Source organism: Berghia stephanieae, chromosome 4, assembly GCF_034508935.2.
Source record: "Berghia stephanieae isolate SIO BIC M18660-M18661 chromosome 4, UCSD_Bste_1.3, whole genome shotgun sequence".
Taxonomy (NCBI): Eukaryota; Metazoa; Mollusca; class Gastropoda; order Nudibranchia; family Aeolidiidae; genus Berghia; species Berghia stephanieae.
In genome coordinates, this window is record NC_088363.1 from 2,715,141 (window position 1) to 2,734,684 (window position 19,544).

Sequence of the window (19,544 nt, forward strand, 5' to 3'; positions counted from 1 at the left end):
CGCCGCCCGGCAACGGCGGCCATCTTGGTTCTAAACAAAGAAAATAATTACTTTTTATTCTTCATGCTGGCTAGAACTTTTCAGATCCCTTGTGATCAGAATGTGTAAAAGTCAAAACATGATCAAATTTATGGGTTTTTTCTATGGAAACGCATTTATGCTCGCCGGGAAAATATTTCATACGGGCGTCCGCCATTGTTCCGATAGTTTAGAGCCAGTGTTACTAAGTTACCATGTGTCATTAGGAAGGAAGTGACGTTACGACTGCTGAAGAGTATTTGGAATCCGTATCAGCAAGATCACATCAAGAAGTTCGAACAAGTTCAAAAGGCAGCTTCGAGGTTTGTCACCAACAATTACTTGCGCGAATCAGGAAGCGTTACTCAGGCCCGGAAATTGTTGCAGTGGAAAAGACTGGAAAAAAAATTAAAATCGAGCTTTATATAGGGCAATATCCACTAAATGTGCTAAAAGCGCTTTACAATGGGGTCCCTGGTCAACAGCAACATTTAACATGTAGGACGGGACATGCCGCCTGTTAGGCGATATTACAATTTTTCGGACAAAGACAACGCTGTTAACGGCCAGGTACTCATTTTACACCTGAGTAAGGTGAGAGAAAGTGAGTAAAGAGCCTTTTCCAAGGACACAACTATGCGCCGAACTCGAGGCTCGAACCCAGGACCTTCCGATCCGAAAGCTAGTGTCATATCACTAGACCACATAGCCATAGTAGGCGGAAAGAAAAACGCCTCCAACTTCTCCACAGAACAGTACATTACAACAAAACTGCAGTAACTCTACCACAATCTTTCTCAAAAAGCACTGGGTTCTAGTCCCAAGCGGCGCATAGTTGAGTCCTTGGAAAAGGCTCTTTACTGACATTCTCTCACCTTCCCCAGGTGTAAAATGAGTATCTGGCCGTTAACAGCGTTGTCTCTGTCGGAAAAAAGTGCAATATCACCTAACAGGCGTCCTGTCTTGTCTTACATGTTATGTGTTACTGTGGTCAGAGACCCTTTGTAAAGTGTTTTGAGCAATTTTAGTGAATATCGCGCTATATGAAAGCTCAAGTTTATTGGGGTTTTTTTTTTAAGAGTAGGACATCAGAACTGAATCTCCAGTTAAACGTCAGTAAACGCTGAAGACAGATCTGACATCAAGTTGTCGATAGAGATACAGTGCATCATAAGAGTGTTGGTACAAAAGGCGCCTAACAGGTCAATTGTACTGTATGAAATGGAAATAATGTTATGGTTCAATTTGGCTCACAGGGGAATAAACGAAGTATTGTGAAGCACGCTGAGCATGGTAACTCGTTGGAAATGCGCTATATAACTGTTCATATTTATATTTATTATTTCTGAACGTCACTTAGTAGTTACTTATTCTCTTGTTACGTCATTATCAATCAATGCAGAAACGCTCATTTTAACCAAATTAACTGCATGCCGTATTCTGGAAAGACACACAAATATTTTTAAAATTTGGCCAGAAAACTCGTCCTTCAAATATCGACCGATTTAAACAATCCTCATCATGTCAAAAACTCTCAAAACTGGGATTTTATCAAAGACCTCTCGAGTTCCCAGGTTTGGGACTTTTTGTCCAAGATGAGAGTCAATTAAATCGATCGATATTTGAAAGACGAGTTTTCTGGCCAAATTTTTAAATACGTGTTTTTCCATCGTACGACAGTTAACCAGTTAAAATGGACAAGTGGATAAAATAAAATGGCGTCTTTATCCTGGGGAGAGAAAGAAAAGACAAATATCTACAAAAGAGAATTGCTGCTAAAATATGTTTTATTTAAGTCAAGTTAGCCTCATACTTTAAGAAATCAAGATAAAACCAACTAGAAAGAAAAACATGTTGGCTATTAACTAGAATAATAAATTAGCAAGAAGAGGAATTGAAAAAAATAAAAAGAAAGAAAAGAAAACCGACCTAAAAGTTTCCTAGCTTTATCTAAATTAAATAATTAGCAAATTCAAATATCAACAAACGAAATACGAAACAGGAACGTTTCCGGTCTCAATGCTCTTTCTAAAATACTAAAATACTAAAAGGTTAATCGTTTGTTATGTTGGTGAAGAATGTATTATGATATTTCCCTCTTTAATTCAAACAGATGATTTTAACAAAATAAATTTACTCCCCCCCCCCCCCCCCCCCCCCGCCAAAAAAAAAAAAAAAAACAACTCCTCCTTTTAACTTTTAAGTTGACTTTTTTCCCATTTTTTTCAGGGTGGTTCATTTGTAAAATAAATATTTTTAATGGATTTTTAAGAGCTTGGAGACTGAGATTTTTAAAAAATATTTTCAAGATCTTCCAGAAATGAAAAAAATGAGACAGTAGATTAAATTCAATTTGAAAGTCATCCCACTCTGATAGAAACTAAAACAGTAAGAAACCCCGGTCAATGTTGACCATTATCTATAAAACATCTTTTGATACGTTCTTTTACCAATGAACAACTAGATATGCATCTATCGTCCTATTAGAATAGCGAGTATCAGCAATGGGGATTTACGAAGCAAGTTGACCAGAATCAGACCCCGCCGGATTCGCACACACCGACATGGAATCGGAAGTCATCCACATCCATATATCCAGATCCATCCCTTGATCCGATATGGATGCGGATCCGAACAGGCCTTGGAACTGGGGAGATGTTGAAGTAAAATGACTTAAGCTTCCAAATGTCATCAGATGTGGTGCTGTAATATGACATCTGGTGAGTCACATCTTCGGAGGCCTTGATGTACATGTTCGGGATAGTGGCTTTGAATTTGAGAGTCAAACAGCCCTTGACTGGAATGTTAACTAGGTGACTGGTCAGAACACCATGCGTAGCTACCGATGATTGTAGATAAAGTCGGAGCAGATTCCCCCTGGCGGGGGTCAACAAGTCGAAAAGCCTATTCCAGGATTGGAAGCTGACGTTGTAATGGTCTGGAAGGTCGTCATCCTCTAGATCCGTGGATAACACAAAGTGTGTGTAGTTCAGATCTGGGCGGTAGTTTTCGTCTAAAAGCGTGCTATTTGTTGTTGTCGTCGTCGTTGTTGATGTCGATGTTGATGTCTGTCTTATTGGTGGTGTTGTATAAACTGGCGGTGGTGGTGGAGTATTAGAAGTGAACCGAAGCTCGCAAACGTAAGGTCTTTTTCTGCTACACCGCTTGTCATTCCATCTTCCATATCTATCTCCAATTATTTCCAAGCATCCCTCGTTCCCTCCATGATTATTGGGTTCTCCGGCAGCCCAGGGGTGGAAATCAGAGAGACTCTTCCCATTGAGATATTTGAATTTCCTGTCATTGTTTGTATCAGAGACGCCAATCCAGTACCGAGCCCGTCGCACCAACAAACCTCGAACTAGCTCGTTCATTTCCGCATCGTGGATCTGTACCAGATCAGCTCCGAGTTTTTGACATTCAGATCTCGCGTTATTCCACGTTAATTTAGTTTTTGTGAACTCTTTAACGCACGAAGGTCCTTTTGGAGAGAGACGCCATGTTCTATCTGGACAACGCCTTCTTACTGGTGTTGTAGAGGATATGATTTGTGGTGTAGAGGAAACATCTGTGACGTAACAATGTGTTAAAAAGTTCATTATTAATATAATTAAACAAAATTGATAAATTTTTCTTTATTTAAAAAAAAAATATCGGCTGAAAACGATTTTATGCCATACAATCATGAAACCGGAATTTATCGCAATTCCTATGGCGCTAAATTGTTCGCTAGCATTTGGTTACGACGCTTGTCTATCTCAAAGTGCTTTCTACCAGATCTAACTGACCCAGCTACCGAATCACTACTGAATAGACAAAGGTGTGGGGGAGGGGGAGAGAGGAATATTGACTGCAGCTTGGATCGAACCGGCTCCTTTCGTACCAAGTAAGTGGTCTGCCATCTGAGGTACCAGAACCTCTAAAGGAATAAATAGGTGGCATGACACTCGCCTTCGTTCGGATCGGAAGGTCTACGGTCTGAGCGGCGCATAGTTGAGTCCTTGGAAAAGGGTCTTAACTCACATTCTCTCACCATTCAGGTGTAAAATTATCATCATCATCATCATAATCATCATAATCATCATCATCGTCGTCGTCAACATCATCATCATCAGCATCATCATCATCATCATCATCATCATCATCATCATCATCATCATCATCATCATCATCATCATCATCACCATCATCATCATAATCATCATCATCATCATCATCATCATCATCATCATCATCATCACCATCATCATCATCATCATCATCATCATCATCATCATCACCATCATCATCATAATCATCATCATCATCATCATCATCATCATCATCATCCATCATCATCATTCATCATCCATCATCATCATCATCATCATCATCATCATCATCATCATCATCATCATCATCATCATCACCATCATCATCATAATCATCATCATCATCATCATCATCATCATCATCATCATCATCAGCATCATCACCTTCATCATCATCATTATTATCATTAGCATCATCATCATCATCATCATCATAATCATCATCATCATCATCATCATCAGCATCACCACCACCACCATTATCATCATCATCATCATCACCACGATCATCATCATCATCATCATCATCATCATCATCATCATCATCATCATCATCATCATCATCATCATCATCACCACCACCACCACCACCATCATCATCACCACCACCACCACCATCATTATCACCACCACCACCACCATCATTATCACCACCACCACCACCATCATCATCATCATCACCACCATTATAATATAATAATTATCCTACTATTACTTACATATACGGCGAATGCTGGGTGTTGTAGGGACAATAACTGTGAACGCAACAGTGAGTTAAAAAGTTAATGATAAATATAATTAAACAAAATTTATAAATGTTCCTTTATTTTTAACCTAACGGAGCAAAACATAATAATAATAATAATAATAATAATAATAATAATAATAATAATAATAATAATAATAATAATAATAATAATAATAATAATAATAATAATCACCATCATCATCATCATCATCATCATCATCATCATCATCATCATCATCATCATCATCATCATCATCATCATCATCATCATCATCACCATTATAATAATTATCGGAAAGTCCAGGGTTCGAGTCCTAATCTTAGCATCGCTTTGTTGAGTCCTTGGAAAAGTCTCTTCACATTGTCTCAACATACTCAGATGTAAGATTATTATTATTATTATTATTATTATTATTATTATTATTATTATTATTATCATTATTATTATTATTATTATTATTATTATTATTATTATTATTATTATTATTATTATTATTATTATTATTATTATTATTATTATTATTATTATTATTATTACTATTATTATTATTACTCCTACATTATTATTATTATTATTATTATTATTATTATTATTATTATTATTATTATTGTTATTATTATTATTATTATTATTATTATTATTATTATTATTATTATTATCCTATAATGCCTACTTCTAGCCGCTCCCAGCGTAGCCACCAGCCACAGAAAAGCCCAAGACAGCCACATGATGTCGTCGAGATGAAGTTTCGTCAACCTTGAATCACCACAGCTAGATTTGGAAATCAATACACATGAAACAAATATAATTTATTTGTGCGGCTATGTGGTCTAGTGGTATGACACTCGCTTTCGGATTGGAAGGTCATGGGTTCGAGCCTAGCTCGGCGCATAGTTGAGTCCTTGGAGAAGGCTCTTTACTCACATACTCTCACCGTACTCAGGTGTAAAATGAGTACCTGGCCGTTAACAGCGTTGTCTCTGTCCAAAAATTTGTAATATCGCCTGACAGGCGTCATGTCTCGTCCTACATGTTATGTGTTGCTGTTGGCCAGGGACCCCTTGTAAAGCGCTTTGAGCACGTTTAGTGGATATTGCGCTATATAAAAGCTCAAGTTGTTTGTTGTTTTTTTTGTTGTTTTTTTTAATTGATGATACTATAAAGACGATTATAAAGAGCTTAACATAATAAATGGGACAGTAACAAGAGAATTTGGCAAGACTCATTACAGTACGTTCGTCTTAGAAAGAATTGACATAAGATACGGTGTGTCTATTTTTACAAAACCCACCGAAACCCGCCGAAACCCGACAAAGTTATGGAAAGTAGGTAGCAGTGGGGGAGTGAACCTGGAACTCAGGGAAGTGTACACCATTGGGGAGTGAACCTGGGACTGGGTTTCGGCGGGTTTCGTAAAAAAGACACACTCCATAAGATACAAGATGCACAGTGAGCAGAAAAAGAAAAGAAATAAAAGAAAGAAGACATTTTTTTTCTTTCTGTTGATTATCTATTATCGCATGTCTATATTGACACAAGTGAGAAACAGATGGGCGCCGTCAAACGGGTCGGTGCAAAAGTCACATGCTGTAATACGCTTCAACAGTCGTCACGTCACTTCCCCCGTAATGACGCATGGTAACTTAGTAACTGGGTCTAAACTATCAGAACAATGGTGGACGCCCTTATGAAATATTTCTCCGACGAGCATTTTCTCCAGAGGAGAAGAAAAAAACATAATAAATCTGATCATGTTTTGACTTAATACATTCTGATCTCAAGACATATGAAAAGTTCTAGCCAGCATGAAGAATAAAAAGTACCGATTTTCTTTGTTTAGAACCACGATTGCCGCCGTTGCTGGGCGACGTGACATCAGACTATTGAATCGTATTGGGCACCAAAAATATTTCAGATGTTAATTTCACATAAGCGTCACTGTGTAGCAGCAGTTGCTGCACCACGAGTTCACGCTCATGGGCGTGGTTTGAAAAGTAGCGGTGGGCATTCGGAACATTTTCATGTTCCTGGTGGCGTTGTTCCTAGTACGGAACATGTTCCTGGTCGAAATTGGAGCGATTGTTCCGGTCGAAGAGAGTTTCGTATCAGTCATGTCCTAAGTAGTACGCCGCATAGATGACACGGGTACGGCGTGCGTACTCGTGTTTGTGGTACCAACCACAGGCAGACGAGAGATTCAGACCATAACCACAGACAGACGAGAGGTTCAGACTGGAGGGAGGGACGTAGGCTGGTTTGCTCTCTCTCTCTCTCTCTCTCTCTCTCTCTCTCTCTCTCTCTCTCTCTCTCTCTCTCTCTCTCTACACACACACACACACACATACACATACACACACAGTAACAGTAACATGACCAGGAACGTGTTCCTGGTGTATGTTCCTGGTAAATGTTCCTGGTTGAGCTATGTTCCTGGTGTTACTGTTCTCGATAACCAAAACCCGTGCGGCACTATTGAAAAGTCACAAACCCGTCCAAAGATGACCGACCACTTTGCACAAAGTTGCTGGATTGAGAGATGACCACGTGATCTCCATGCCTGGGATCAGAATATTCTATGTGGGACGGCATGATGTTTACAAACAGACGAATCGCTTTTTAACGTTGGTTCAAGGAAACAAATACCGGAGCATACTCAATGTCTCAATCGTTTCTATGTTACATGTTTGTGTTGAGAATACTGGCTATTTAGCTTAAATTAATGCTGGCCAACTGACTTCGCAGCGTTCGTATGTGTTGAACCCGTGACCTCAAGAAGGCGGGGGGAAATGGCTCTGGATAGACTAAAATTTGAAGCGACTTTTTTTTCTTTTTTTTTTTTTTTTTTTTTTTTTTTTGGGGGGGGGGGGGGGTCGTGGATAGCTCAACAATCATTGAAGTAACAAATCGAGAATATGGATCTGTAATGGTGTTGGGAGTGGTAGTTGGTCATAGAAACCCTGAGCTAATATATATCAATACGTAGCTAATACGTAAATATAAATAAATAAATGAGATTTTATATAGCGCGATATCCACTAAACGTGCACAAAGCGCTTTACAAGGGGTCCCTGGCCAACAGAAACACTTAACATGTAGGACGAGACTTAAGACGATATAACATTTTTTTTTTCGGACAGAGACAACGCTGTTAACGGCCAGGTACTCATTTTACACCTGAGTACGGTGAGAGAATGTGAGCAAAGAGCCTTTTCCAAGGACTCAACTATGCGCCGAGCGAGGCTCGAACCAAGGACCTTCCGATCCGAAAGCGAGTGTCATACCACAAGACCACATAGTAGCACGTAATAGGTAACTGGAGGCAACAGAAATGTGGTTTCTTAGAAGGTTGTTAAGAATCTCATGGACAGAAAAGCATACCGATGAAGAAGTATTAAAGCAAGCTGAAACTAAAAGGTGACTAATTCGAACAGTAATAAAAAGACAAATGCAATTTTTAGGGCACCTAAATCGACATAAATGTATTGAACACCTTGCTCTCACAGGAAACATTACAGAAGGTAAAAAGAGTAAAAGGTGGACCAAGAAAAACATATTTGAATAGTTTGAACAACCGGGTGACAAAGAAAGAGAAGAGTAATATTAGTTTTTTGAGTTTATCTGATCAGAGAGAAGGCGAGGTGACTTGCTCAAGGCCACACAACGAAGTGGGTAGTCAAACTCGCTACCTTTTGGGTACGAAGAAAAGACCGTACCACTGAGCCTAGCTGCCCTGCTAGAGAAATATATATATATATATATATATATATATATATATATATATATATATATATATATATATATATATATGTATATATGTTGTTCTTTACTAATTACCTATTGGAGAAGCTTATTCGATATATTACTATTTTGTTGTAATGGTGAATTAAAAAAAAAACAAGCAAACAAACAAACAAAAAAACAATGCAAAGTCCGTATTTTCTTTTTAAAAAAGGCACTTTAGATAGACAACAAGCGCCTCCAATCAAATATTAGTTTTCTTCATTACAAAACTACCTATAGATTATTCTGAAGTTTCCCCCCATGAATTTACTCACCAATGTCTGTAGAATTCGCTTTGAGGAGTTTGACTTTGACTTGACTACTGAATCCGGAAAAGTCAAGACATTTATATAGGGTGCGAGTGACAGATTCGATCAATAGTTGACATTTTCTATTGAAAAGATATCAGATGTCAAAAATACCGTACACAATCAAAACCTTTACAAGTAATTATGATATCTGATATATAATGTGTTGTTGTTGAAAAAAAAGTCAAATAATGTGAACTATTGATTCAAATCGGTACTATGCTGGTGTACCGATAGCTCAGTTGATAGAGCACTCGCTTCTCGTGCAAAGGGACCGGGATCGAGCCCGGGTGAAGTCAAGACTTTGAACGTTTATAGATCGCTCGAAGTTGACGTCACTCAGGTCTTTGTTATTGTTTTTTTTTTTGCCATCCGCGTTTATGAGTAATTCTCAATAAACTGTAATAACCTGACTATAAACGATCATGGTTACACAACTGTTGTGTGTTGGTCCTTTATACTTCCGGATGGCAATGTTGTGAGCTAATAAGCCAAGCGCATACTATCTCTATATTATAGTCTGGTTAATACGGTTAAGTGAGGATTACTCATAAACGTGGATGACCAAAAAAAAAGAAAAACAATAACAAAAACTGAGTGACGTCATCTTCATTCTATCTATACAGCGGGACTTGACAGTGATGATTTTAAAAACTTTAGGCCTGTATCAAATCTACCATTCATTTCCAAAATTCTAGAAAAGATTGTACTAAAACAACTTTCTTGTCACGTGAAACATAATAACCTCGATGAGTGCTTTCAATCGGCCTATCGGCAAAATCATAGCACAGAAACAGCATTGATGAGAATCACAAATGACTTGCTGCAAATTATTGATCAAGGAAAAACCACCATCCTTAGTCTTCTCGATCTTTCGGCGGCCTTTGACACCATTGACCATGCCATACTACTTCGAAGGCTACAAGTTACTTTCGGCATATCAGGCACTGCTCTAAACTGGTTTGCATCATATCTTACTCAAAGAACTCAATCAGTTTTAATTGGGGAAGTAACTTCGTCAGAGCGTGACATTCATTTTGGTGTACCTCAAGGATCCGTTTTAGGTCCAGTCCTTTTTGTACTTTACACTTCCCCTGTTGTGAGAATCTTAGAGCAACATTCTCTCGCTTACCATATGTACGCCGACGATACCCAGATAAATAGCATGTGTTTGCAATCCGATATAGTTTCAAAGATAACTGTTTACGAACAATGCATCAATCATGTGATGAGATGGATGTCTGCAAATAGATTAAAATTAAATGGCGACAAGACCGAAGCCTTATTCATTGCTAGTTCAAATAATAAGACAGATCCATCTACACTGGCACTGACAATCAACGATAATGACAAAATACAACTCACAACATCAGCAAAAAAATCTCGGCATCACCTTAGAGAGTGATCTGTCTATGAACAAACATATTAACAATGTGAGAACAAGTGCTATCTGCATTCTAAGAAATATCAGAACAATCAGACCATTTATTAATAGGGAAACTTGCAACAAATTGGTAACATCTTTGATATTCCCGAAAATGGACTACTGCAATGCACTGTTTGTTGGTCTCACAAAGGACAAAATAAACAAACTCCAGAAAATACAGAACATGGCAGCCCGCGTTGTACTACAGAAAGACAGAAAAACTGCAGCTCCCGAATTACTACAGCAGCTGCATTGGCTGCCAGTGGACCAGCGGATTAAATATAAATCTTCAACTATCGTTTTCAAATGCCTGGAGGGCTCGTCACCAGCATATCTCTCAAACCTCGTTGAACGGTATAACCCACAGCGATCGCTTCGATCAACGAACGACCTCAAATTGAAAACACCCCGCTGTCGAGTGAAGGCTGGTGAACGCGCCTTTCAGCATTCTGGTCCAAGGTTGTGGAATTTATTACCACTAGAGATACGTTCTTCGTCTTCACTAGAGGAATTCAAGCGTCGATTGAAGACATTCTTATTCCGACAGGCTTTCTTTTGATTATGTGTATAATTAGCGTTGTTCGTGTACTGTGTTAGGGCTTCATGATTAAATTAATCTATGTTATGCGCCCAGAGCCCTCCTGATGAAGGGATGTTTGGCGCACTATAAGTCTATACCATTATTATTATTATTTATACAGTCTTACCATCGGTGGTACGCCTTTAGATAAAATACTAGTTCTACACGTCTGATCATTACAGTCTGGATAATACAGTTTAGTGAGAATTTTTACTCATAAACGCAGGTGGCAAAAAGCAATAACAAAGAACCGAGTGACTTCAACTTCAAGCTATCCATATTTGTAAAGTTGAATTCAGACACCTCCCTCCACTATGTGGCATGCCCAGTTTTGAGAGACGTGAATTATATACGTTCACGAATGCCCAAGCGCAGATAAAAGACTGTAAAAGCCTACATAAATCTGGACTTATATCATATCATATATTTTCTTACGTCAAAATCCAACAGTCACTTAACCTTGATTAGCAATACATTTAAAATCCTTTCAAAATCGATGTGTGAACGTTTGTTTTTGAGGGTTAATTTCAAATAATCATTCAGAGCCATTATTCTCATTTTGCAGACTCTATCCCTGTTTTTCACACTGCTAAACGGACCATATCGGCTTGTTACCCTTTGTATAGGACGCTGGTTTATATTGCAAAGCACTACCCAGTCGCTGTTGGACAGTGTTGATTAGGGGGGGGGGGGGGGGGGAATTCAGATACACTGTAATTCATAGATACCGAATTCATCAGCCAGTATAAGTATAATCGATCTCGGTCCCTTTCCGTGAAAAGTGAACACTCTACCACCTGAGCTATCGACCCAGACCCCGATCCATTGTTAAGGCGAACCTTAAAATCGACGTGATTAATAATGAATTATTAAGACACAGTCCATCAGCTGTATTCATTGGTAATGATAATAATGATGATGATGATGATGATGATGATAATAATAATAATAAAATATAATAATAATAATGATAATAATAATAATAAGATAATAATAACAATAATAATAAAAATAAATTATTATTATTATTATTATTAATAATAATAATAATAATAATAATAATAATAATAATAATAATAATAATAATAATAATAATAATAATAATAATAATAATAATAATAATTGTTTTAAGGCACGTATTTTATCTAGATATGAATCGCTTCCAATCCGTACTCATTACTCACTACTTGTCAACCAGTCCAAAAACAATGGCTGACTGACTGATACTGATAATGATAACAATGGCTATCCTATCTCTATACATCTTTTTGTTTTTCTTACAATCGTCTACCACTGAGAAGCTGTTCTATTCATTTTAATTCTATTTTTTCCATCAATTGACTTCTATGGATTATAGTTATAGTATAGTACTGGTTGAGTGAAACAAAATGTGACCCATCTCATCTCCTCGATACGGTGTGATCAACGTGTACATATTTTTACGTCTGAAAACGGTTGCCAACATGCCTTCACGCGATTGCTGGAGCTCACAACGTGACTTTTTAATCTATGTGTTTTTTGTTTTTGTTTTAATTAGTATTCTGTGCAGAGTTTTCTCAAGTTTAAAATGTAAAACCCTACAAACTGTGGAGTGATCCTCGACAATATTGGAGGTTTCCACAAGACGAAGAAGAAGACGTCTGATAACCCAAATTGTTTGTTTGTTTGTTTTTATTTTTAAGGGTTTTACGGCGTATGCAAGACATTAAGGTCATATCAGCGCCAGAAAAAATAAAAGGACGAAATTGGGAAAGTAAAAAGTTCTAGAATTTTAAGTAAAGCATCCAAGAAAAGGGAAGATAAAAGGGGAATTGGTTCAAATGGGGAACAGATGTAGATTCCAAGAGCACATTATCAAAGTACTTAGTTTGAGATCACCTAAAAGTCTCATCCAGATACAAGCACAGGTCCTTACTAGGAGGAATACACTCGAATGTTTACAAATCGTATATAATACAAAAACAAAACATAATACAGTGCATAATAGAGAGATCATTTACAATACAAGGGAAAAATATCATCTCTCAAAACTAACTATACATTTGACTGTTTCCCTCCCAGCACAAGACCAGGAGAAAACCAACTATGTAATCTCATTCCAAGACAAAGACAGAAAGCATGTTGGAAAACAGACATAGGTGGATAGAAGACACAGTATGTACCACCCTGCCTACTATGGGCGGTCAGAAACCCCACCCAGGAGGATAGAAAACACAGTATGTACCTCCCTGCCCACTATGGGAGGTCAAAAACCCCACCCAGGGGGATAGAAGACACAGTATGTACCTTCCTGCCCACTATGGGAGGTCAGAAACCACACCCAGGGGGATAGAAGACACAGTATGTACCCCTGCTACTATGGGAGGTCAGAACCCACCAGGGGGATAGAAGACACAGTATGTACCGCATTGCCCACTATAGGAGGTCAGAAACCATACCCAGGGGATAGAAGACACAGTGTACCTCCTGCCTACTATGGAGTCAGAAACCACACCCAGGGGGATAGAAGACACAGTATGTACCTCCCTGCCTACTATGGGAGGTCAGAACCCCCACCCAGGGGGATAGAAGACACAGTATGTACCGCATTGCCCACTATAGGAGGTCAGAAACCATACCCAGGGGGATAGAAGACACAGTATGTACCTCCCTGCCTACTATGGGAGGTCAGAAACCCCACCCAGGGGGGTAGAAGACACAGTATGTACCTCCCTGCCCACTATGGGAGGTCAGAAACACAACCCAGGGGGGTAGAAGACATAGTATGTATTTCCCTGCCCACTATGGGAGGTCAGAAACCCCACCCAGAGGGATAGAAGACACAGTATGTACCTCCCTGCCCATATGGGAGGCCAGAAACCCCACCCAGGGGGTTAGAAGACACAGTATGTACCTCCCTGCCCACTATGGGAGGTCAGAAACACAACCCAGGGGGGTAGAAGACACAGTATGTACGTCCCTGCCCACTATGGGAGGTCAGAAACCCCACCCAGGGGGATAGAAGACACAGTATGTACCTCCCTGCCTACTATGGGAGGTCAGGAACCCCACCCAGGGGGATAGAAGACACAGTATGTACCTCCCTGCCCATATGGGAGGTCAGAAACCCCACCCAGGGGGTAGAAGACACAGTATGTACCTCCCTTCCCACTATGGGAGGTCAGAAACACAACCCAGGGGGGTAGAAGACACAGTATGTACCTCCCTGTCCACTATGGGAGGTCAGAAACCCCACCCAGGGGGATAGAAGACACAGTATGTACCCCCCTGCCCACTGTGGGAGGTCAGAAACCCCACCCAGATAACCCAAATTAATAACGCGCATTGTTGTCATGGAAATCATCTCAAACTCAAATCCCCCCCAAAAAATATTGTCCTTTTCGACAATGTTAAAGCAAGCCTATAAACCCGCTCGACTATCAGACCTGGCAAGTATGTGTACGTGTGGTATGATAGATAAGACGTACACTTATTTGCAGGTCTGATAACCCAATTCATTATGGACTCATTGGTGTAATGGGAATCTCAAAAAAAAATAATCTTAAAATGAGATTGTCCATTACAACAATGTTAAACTAGGCCCATAGTTGGCTTCCGATGTCAGACCTGCAAATATGCGTACGTAGGGATTGATGCAATGCTAGGGTGGACAAGATGACAAAAGTAAATTTATATATATAAGTTAATAACCAGTAATAGGAAATGTTAGTTTTTCGCTCTTTGGGAAACATTATCCCTAACTCCTGAGTAAAACACAAAAAAAAAAAAAAAAAAAAAAAAAAAAAAAAAATAGGAAATACACATAATCTTTTAATTTTAAAGAATATAAAGAGCCTAGAGCCTGATGAAATTGGGGTAAGGCCCTATGTAAATGCAATTTATTATTATTATTATTATTATTATTATTATTATTATTATTATTATTATTATTATTATTATTATTATTATTACGTGTACATATTTGCATGTCTGATGAGCAAACTCGATTAAGGGCCTGTTTTAAGATTGTTGACAATAAAGGACAATGGTATGCGTTGGTTTGAAATTAATTTTTCCAATGAGCCCATGACAACTTGGCAGTTATCAGACCTTCAAATAAATACACGTCGTTTTTACAATATGTATGTACTTAAATTCCAACATTAAATCCGAAGCAATTTGGGCTATTGTAACTGCAGATAAATACACGTTGGCATGGTAGTAAAAAAAAACAACAAAAAAACTTGAGCTTTTATATAGCGCAATATCCACTTAATGTGCTAAAACCGCTTTACAAGGGGTCCCTGGTCAACAGCAACATTTAACATGTAGGACGAGACATAACGCCTTTTAGGCGATATTACAATTTTTGGGACAGAGACAACGCTGTTAACGGCCAGGTACTCATTTTACACCTGAGTACGGTGAGAGAATGTGAGTAAAGAGCCTTTTCCAAGGACTCAACTATGCGCCGAGCGAGGTTCGAACCCAGGACCTTCCGATCCGAAAGCGTGAGTCATACCACTAGACCACATAGCCGCACAAGTAGTATTGCCATTACAGTGACATGGCGGTCTTTTGCAAAAATTAAAACCCCAGATTTTGCAAGCTAAAAAGAGCAAAATTTGGAGAAAAAAAAAATTGCGAAAATTTGAGATTAATTTTCCTAACAACCCATAATTAATTCATGAAAGAGAAAGTTATTTGTTTGTTTTTAAGTTTAAGGGTTTCACGGCGCTTGCAACAAATGTAAGGTCATATCAGCGCCAGTAAACAGGAAGAAAATTGGATAGTAAAAAAACCCCAACTACTCTTGATTAATTATCTTTCACGTTCTACACGAGCTATCCAATTAAAAGAAAAAGAAAATTCGTCTTTTTATTTTTTAAAATTAATTTACACAGTACTAAGATCAGGGTCCCCACCAAATCATTGAAATTTTTTTCAAGACCCCAAAATATTTTCAAGACCCTATCACGCGGCGGAAAATTATTCCGCCATGCGTCGATAATGATTTTTTAAAAGCCATTTATCAATGATAAAATATCATTACTTCTTTAAATTAGTGCACATGTACATTTACTAGTGTAGCCTTCAAAGAACAGATGATTATATGTACTAGCTATTTATTAACCATTACATCCCTAGATTCCTTGCCATCAGTTGATTTAATTTTGCTTTCTCTTCATGATTCATCAACCATGCAATAGTACTCCGCCACATTTCCAATAATAGAGAGGTCCAATCTTTTCATTGTTCACTTTACTATAATACACTATGTACAAGACTATTTACAAACTGTCCTTCCTCTCCAACAATTTCAAGGAGGCCTCCTTCTCCTCAAGTTTCTTAGAAACGGAGGCCAACTCCTCTTCCTTCTCTATGGCTGCTTTTCTCAGAGCATTTGCACTGGTGAATAAAGCTAATTACTCCTTCATCCCTGTCACTTCATCAGCCTTGTCTGATTGTTATTCACTTTCTTTCCTAAAAAAAAAATGCAGCATTCTCTGTCAACTCAACTTTCCTATTTTTCAGCCCAACAACTTCCTCTTCTGCAGTTTTCTTTTCCCACTTTTTTCTCCACTGCTTTTTTTCTCCTCCAAATAAGCTTTGTACCTTCTACTGGCTAATCCACATGACTTAAATTGTCACCAATTTCAAACTTTTCTATGCCACCTATGTGCCTCACATAATAGTCTAGAGGAAACCTTCATAACCCTTTCATAACGTCCGCCAAAAATGTTTTAACGGAATCGGAATGCGATATATATATGTGGATTGTTATCATGATTAGTGCCGGTCTGTAGACATTGAGCATTTTTTAATAAAATGTGATTTTGTATGCGGTAATCATAGGATCCATCATTGGTTACAATGGTTTTCCATACGTGACTCGCTGTTTGGCCTTGACACAGCACAGACGAAGTGTGTCAGTTCACAGTTCACGGCAGCAAACGTACACGCCGACTGCTACTCCGTCTGATTGTTTTATCATAACACTGAGGTCTATAAACCATATAAGTTGCCCTTTTATGTCCCCATCACAGTTATAAAAGGTAAATGCCGTTTTAAAAATATGTTTTCAGTCATAGTGACCCACTTTCATTCTTCCAATCATTCATTCATCTTTTCTTTCTCTCCTCTACCCCTTTCTTTCTTTCCGGTAGGTGGTAAAAGTATGGTGCTCCGTTTGAGCACAATATTTGTTACTGGGTACATGTATGTGCATAGTGCACTGTCCACTAAAGCGCTTTACAAGGGATCCCTCTCTAGCCAACAGAAACACTTAACAAGGTGAACTGATGTTATATATATATATATATATATATATATATATATATATATATATATATATATATATATATATATATATAATATATATATATATATATATATATATACATATATATATATATATATATATATATATAATATATATATATATATATATATATATATATATATATTATATATATATATATATATATATATATGCTCCTGGCAACCTTTCTTCCATTGATTCCACTCTGCAAAAAAAAAAAAAAAAAAAAAAAAATTAATAAATATTTGTCCTATTACTATTAATTCATCACTATTATACTCCTTTAAAAAAAAATATTTTGAGCCATGTGGCCCCTGGTGCCTGAATTATTTATCCCGGTTTCTGTAACACTAATCGCCCTCATAGCGATTGTCTGTTACCCACTAGACCGGACATTAATATAAACGTTTGCAGGTCCTTATTACATTCCCCTTCATTTACTTGTTGTTAGGTTGGGGTTTTGTTGTTTTGTTGTAGTTTGTTGTTTGTTTTGTTTTTTCGCTTTCGGGCTTCTTTCTGTAAGAGTATAAGAAAAACAGCATCTCACGGATTCTTCTTTTTCTGTTTTGTTTTTTTTCAGCGTATGATACGCTTGCTGATGTTGACATGTTAATGCGTGCTGAAATTAATCTATATTAACTGGTATGGTACCAGTACACAATGGAAACTTGTTTCTTTACAACAATTTTTGAAGGTTGTGCCGCAAAAACAGAACGGTTGTCCACGTCTAGGGCCGGAGGCGAAAGCATTCCCAATATCATTAAGAAAAGTAAAGAGAGAAAGGACAATGTGCATATCGACTTGGAAAGACGTTATACTGAAAATGAATCATTGACTATTACATGCCACTTAACTTGCGCATCAACTTATAAGTCGACGTATCATGTAAAACAGCACATAAAGCACACTTTTGGTGAAACTACTCTGCTAGTGGACCAACACCAGCTAAAAAGCTTTGTAGCAGGTCCGAGACTGATCGTTTTGACTTCTTGGAACATTGCATTTTCTGTGGTAAAACTTGTTCTCTTGAACCAGATAAGAAAAATCCAAGACGGTATAGAAAAGCTTCGATCTGTAGAACTGCTGATCGGCTAGGGCAAAAAACATTCAAAGAAGCTATCCTGGATGTTTGTAAAGCTCGAAACGACACAACTGCAAGAGAAATAGAAATCCGGCTTTCAGGAGCACTAAGCGATTTGCATGCTGCGGATGCCCGTTATCATCAAGACTGCAGAAAAAAAGTAATGAGCCAACGCTCTGTACAAGCTGCATCTAAGAAATTATCGGAAGATGGGACATATTCGGATGATGCATTTGATTCGATTATTTCTGACATGATGAAAGACAAGGAACGTATGTGGACATCATTTGACCTACATTTCGCATACACTGAAAAAGGTGGATGTCACTTATCTCGTCACGAACTTGTCAAAGAGGTCATTGCTGCGTTTCACGGAGAAGTTATTCTTTTTTCTTCACCCGGCCTTGCTAATATTTTAATTTTCCGCAACAAAGCATCAGGAATACTCAGACTAGAGGAAACAAATGAAGATGACAAAACACTTGAACATGTCGCAAAAAGAATAAGAAAAGACTGTAAAGAACTCAAACGTGACAGAAACGTGTACAATACTATGCCAGACCAGGATAGTTCCATAGCAGAGTCCAGTGAAACAGTTTTGATGTTGTTGGGATGCATGTCGCCAAAACTGAACATGACATTACCTGCGTTGTTGATTAGTAATATAATTACTAGCCTTCTAACCAACCAGTATACAAGCCTCCAGTTGGCTCTAGCCGTTCATGCGCAGGAGAAGAAGAAGATAGAAATGTTGAACTCTTTTGGGGTGACATGTTCCTATGATGAAATGCTGCGCTTCAAAGCTTCTGCAGCAGCAGCTGCTGCAAAAGAAATGAACAGCACTGTTAACCCTATCATCAATGCTCGTCATGGTTTGATCCAGGCAGTGGCTGATAATTTTGATGCAAATATATCTTCCCAAAATTGTCTAAAATCTACTCATGCATTGGCCTTGCTATTGACTCAGCCAAAGACACCTGGTTTAACATCCGGCCACCCAGAAACACTTGTTAGGATAAAGAAAGAGGAGATGAAAAAGGAGTTGATTCCAAATTTAGTTGTACAACGATATCTAGGAAAAAAGAATCCCGAATTGCCTATGGAATTCTATTTTGTTCCATGTCAAGTTCCCACCTTAAAATCATTAGCCGCCAAAACCAATGCTCAGAATCAAGACTTTCTTTTCCTGAAATCAGTGGTGTGCAAGCCA

The 19,544-nt window shown here is 38.2% G+C and overlaps 1 protein-coding gene across 1 annotated transcript; it reads right to left on the bottom strand.

The window, feature by feature from the left end:
• Positions 1 to 1,787: 1,787 nt before the first annotated feature.
• LOC144969900 (uncharacterized) lies at positions 1,788 to 8,953 on the bottom strand. Its single transcript, XM_078908958.1, has 4 exons — positions 8,914 to 8,953; positions 5,532 to 5,629; positions 4,829 to 4,864; positions 1,788 to 3,586 (listed from the first exon to the last, which is right to left on the bottom strand). The coding sequence occupies exons 2-4, from the start codon at positions 5,584 to 5,586 to the stop codon at positions 2,553 to 2,555; spliced, it is 1,125 nt and encodes a 374-aa protein (XP_078765084.1). The 5' UTR covers positions 5,587 to 5,629; positions 8,914 to 8,953; the 3' UTR covers positions 1,788 to 2,552.
• Between the last annotated feature and the right edge of the window lie 10,591 nt (positions 8,954 to 19,544).

Bases quoted from the DNA above. Each gene is read 5' to 3' on its own strand.
- LOC144969900 (XM_078908958.1), bottom strand. From the start codon at position 5,586: ATGTGGCTGTCTTGGGCTTTTCTGTGGCTGGTGGCTACGCTGGGAGCG. The intron at 4,865-5,531 runs GTAGGCATTATA...TTGCGTTCACAG, and splicing joins TACGCTGGGAGCGGCTAGAA to TTATTGTCCCTACAACACCC. The intron at 3,587-4,828 runs GTAAGTAATAGT...GTTACGTCACAG, and splicing joins ACCCAGCATTCGCCGTATAT to ATGTTTCCTCTACACCACAA.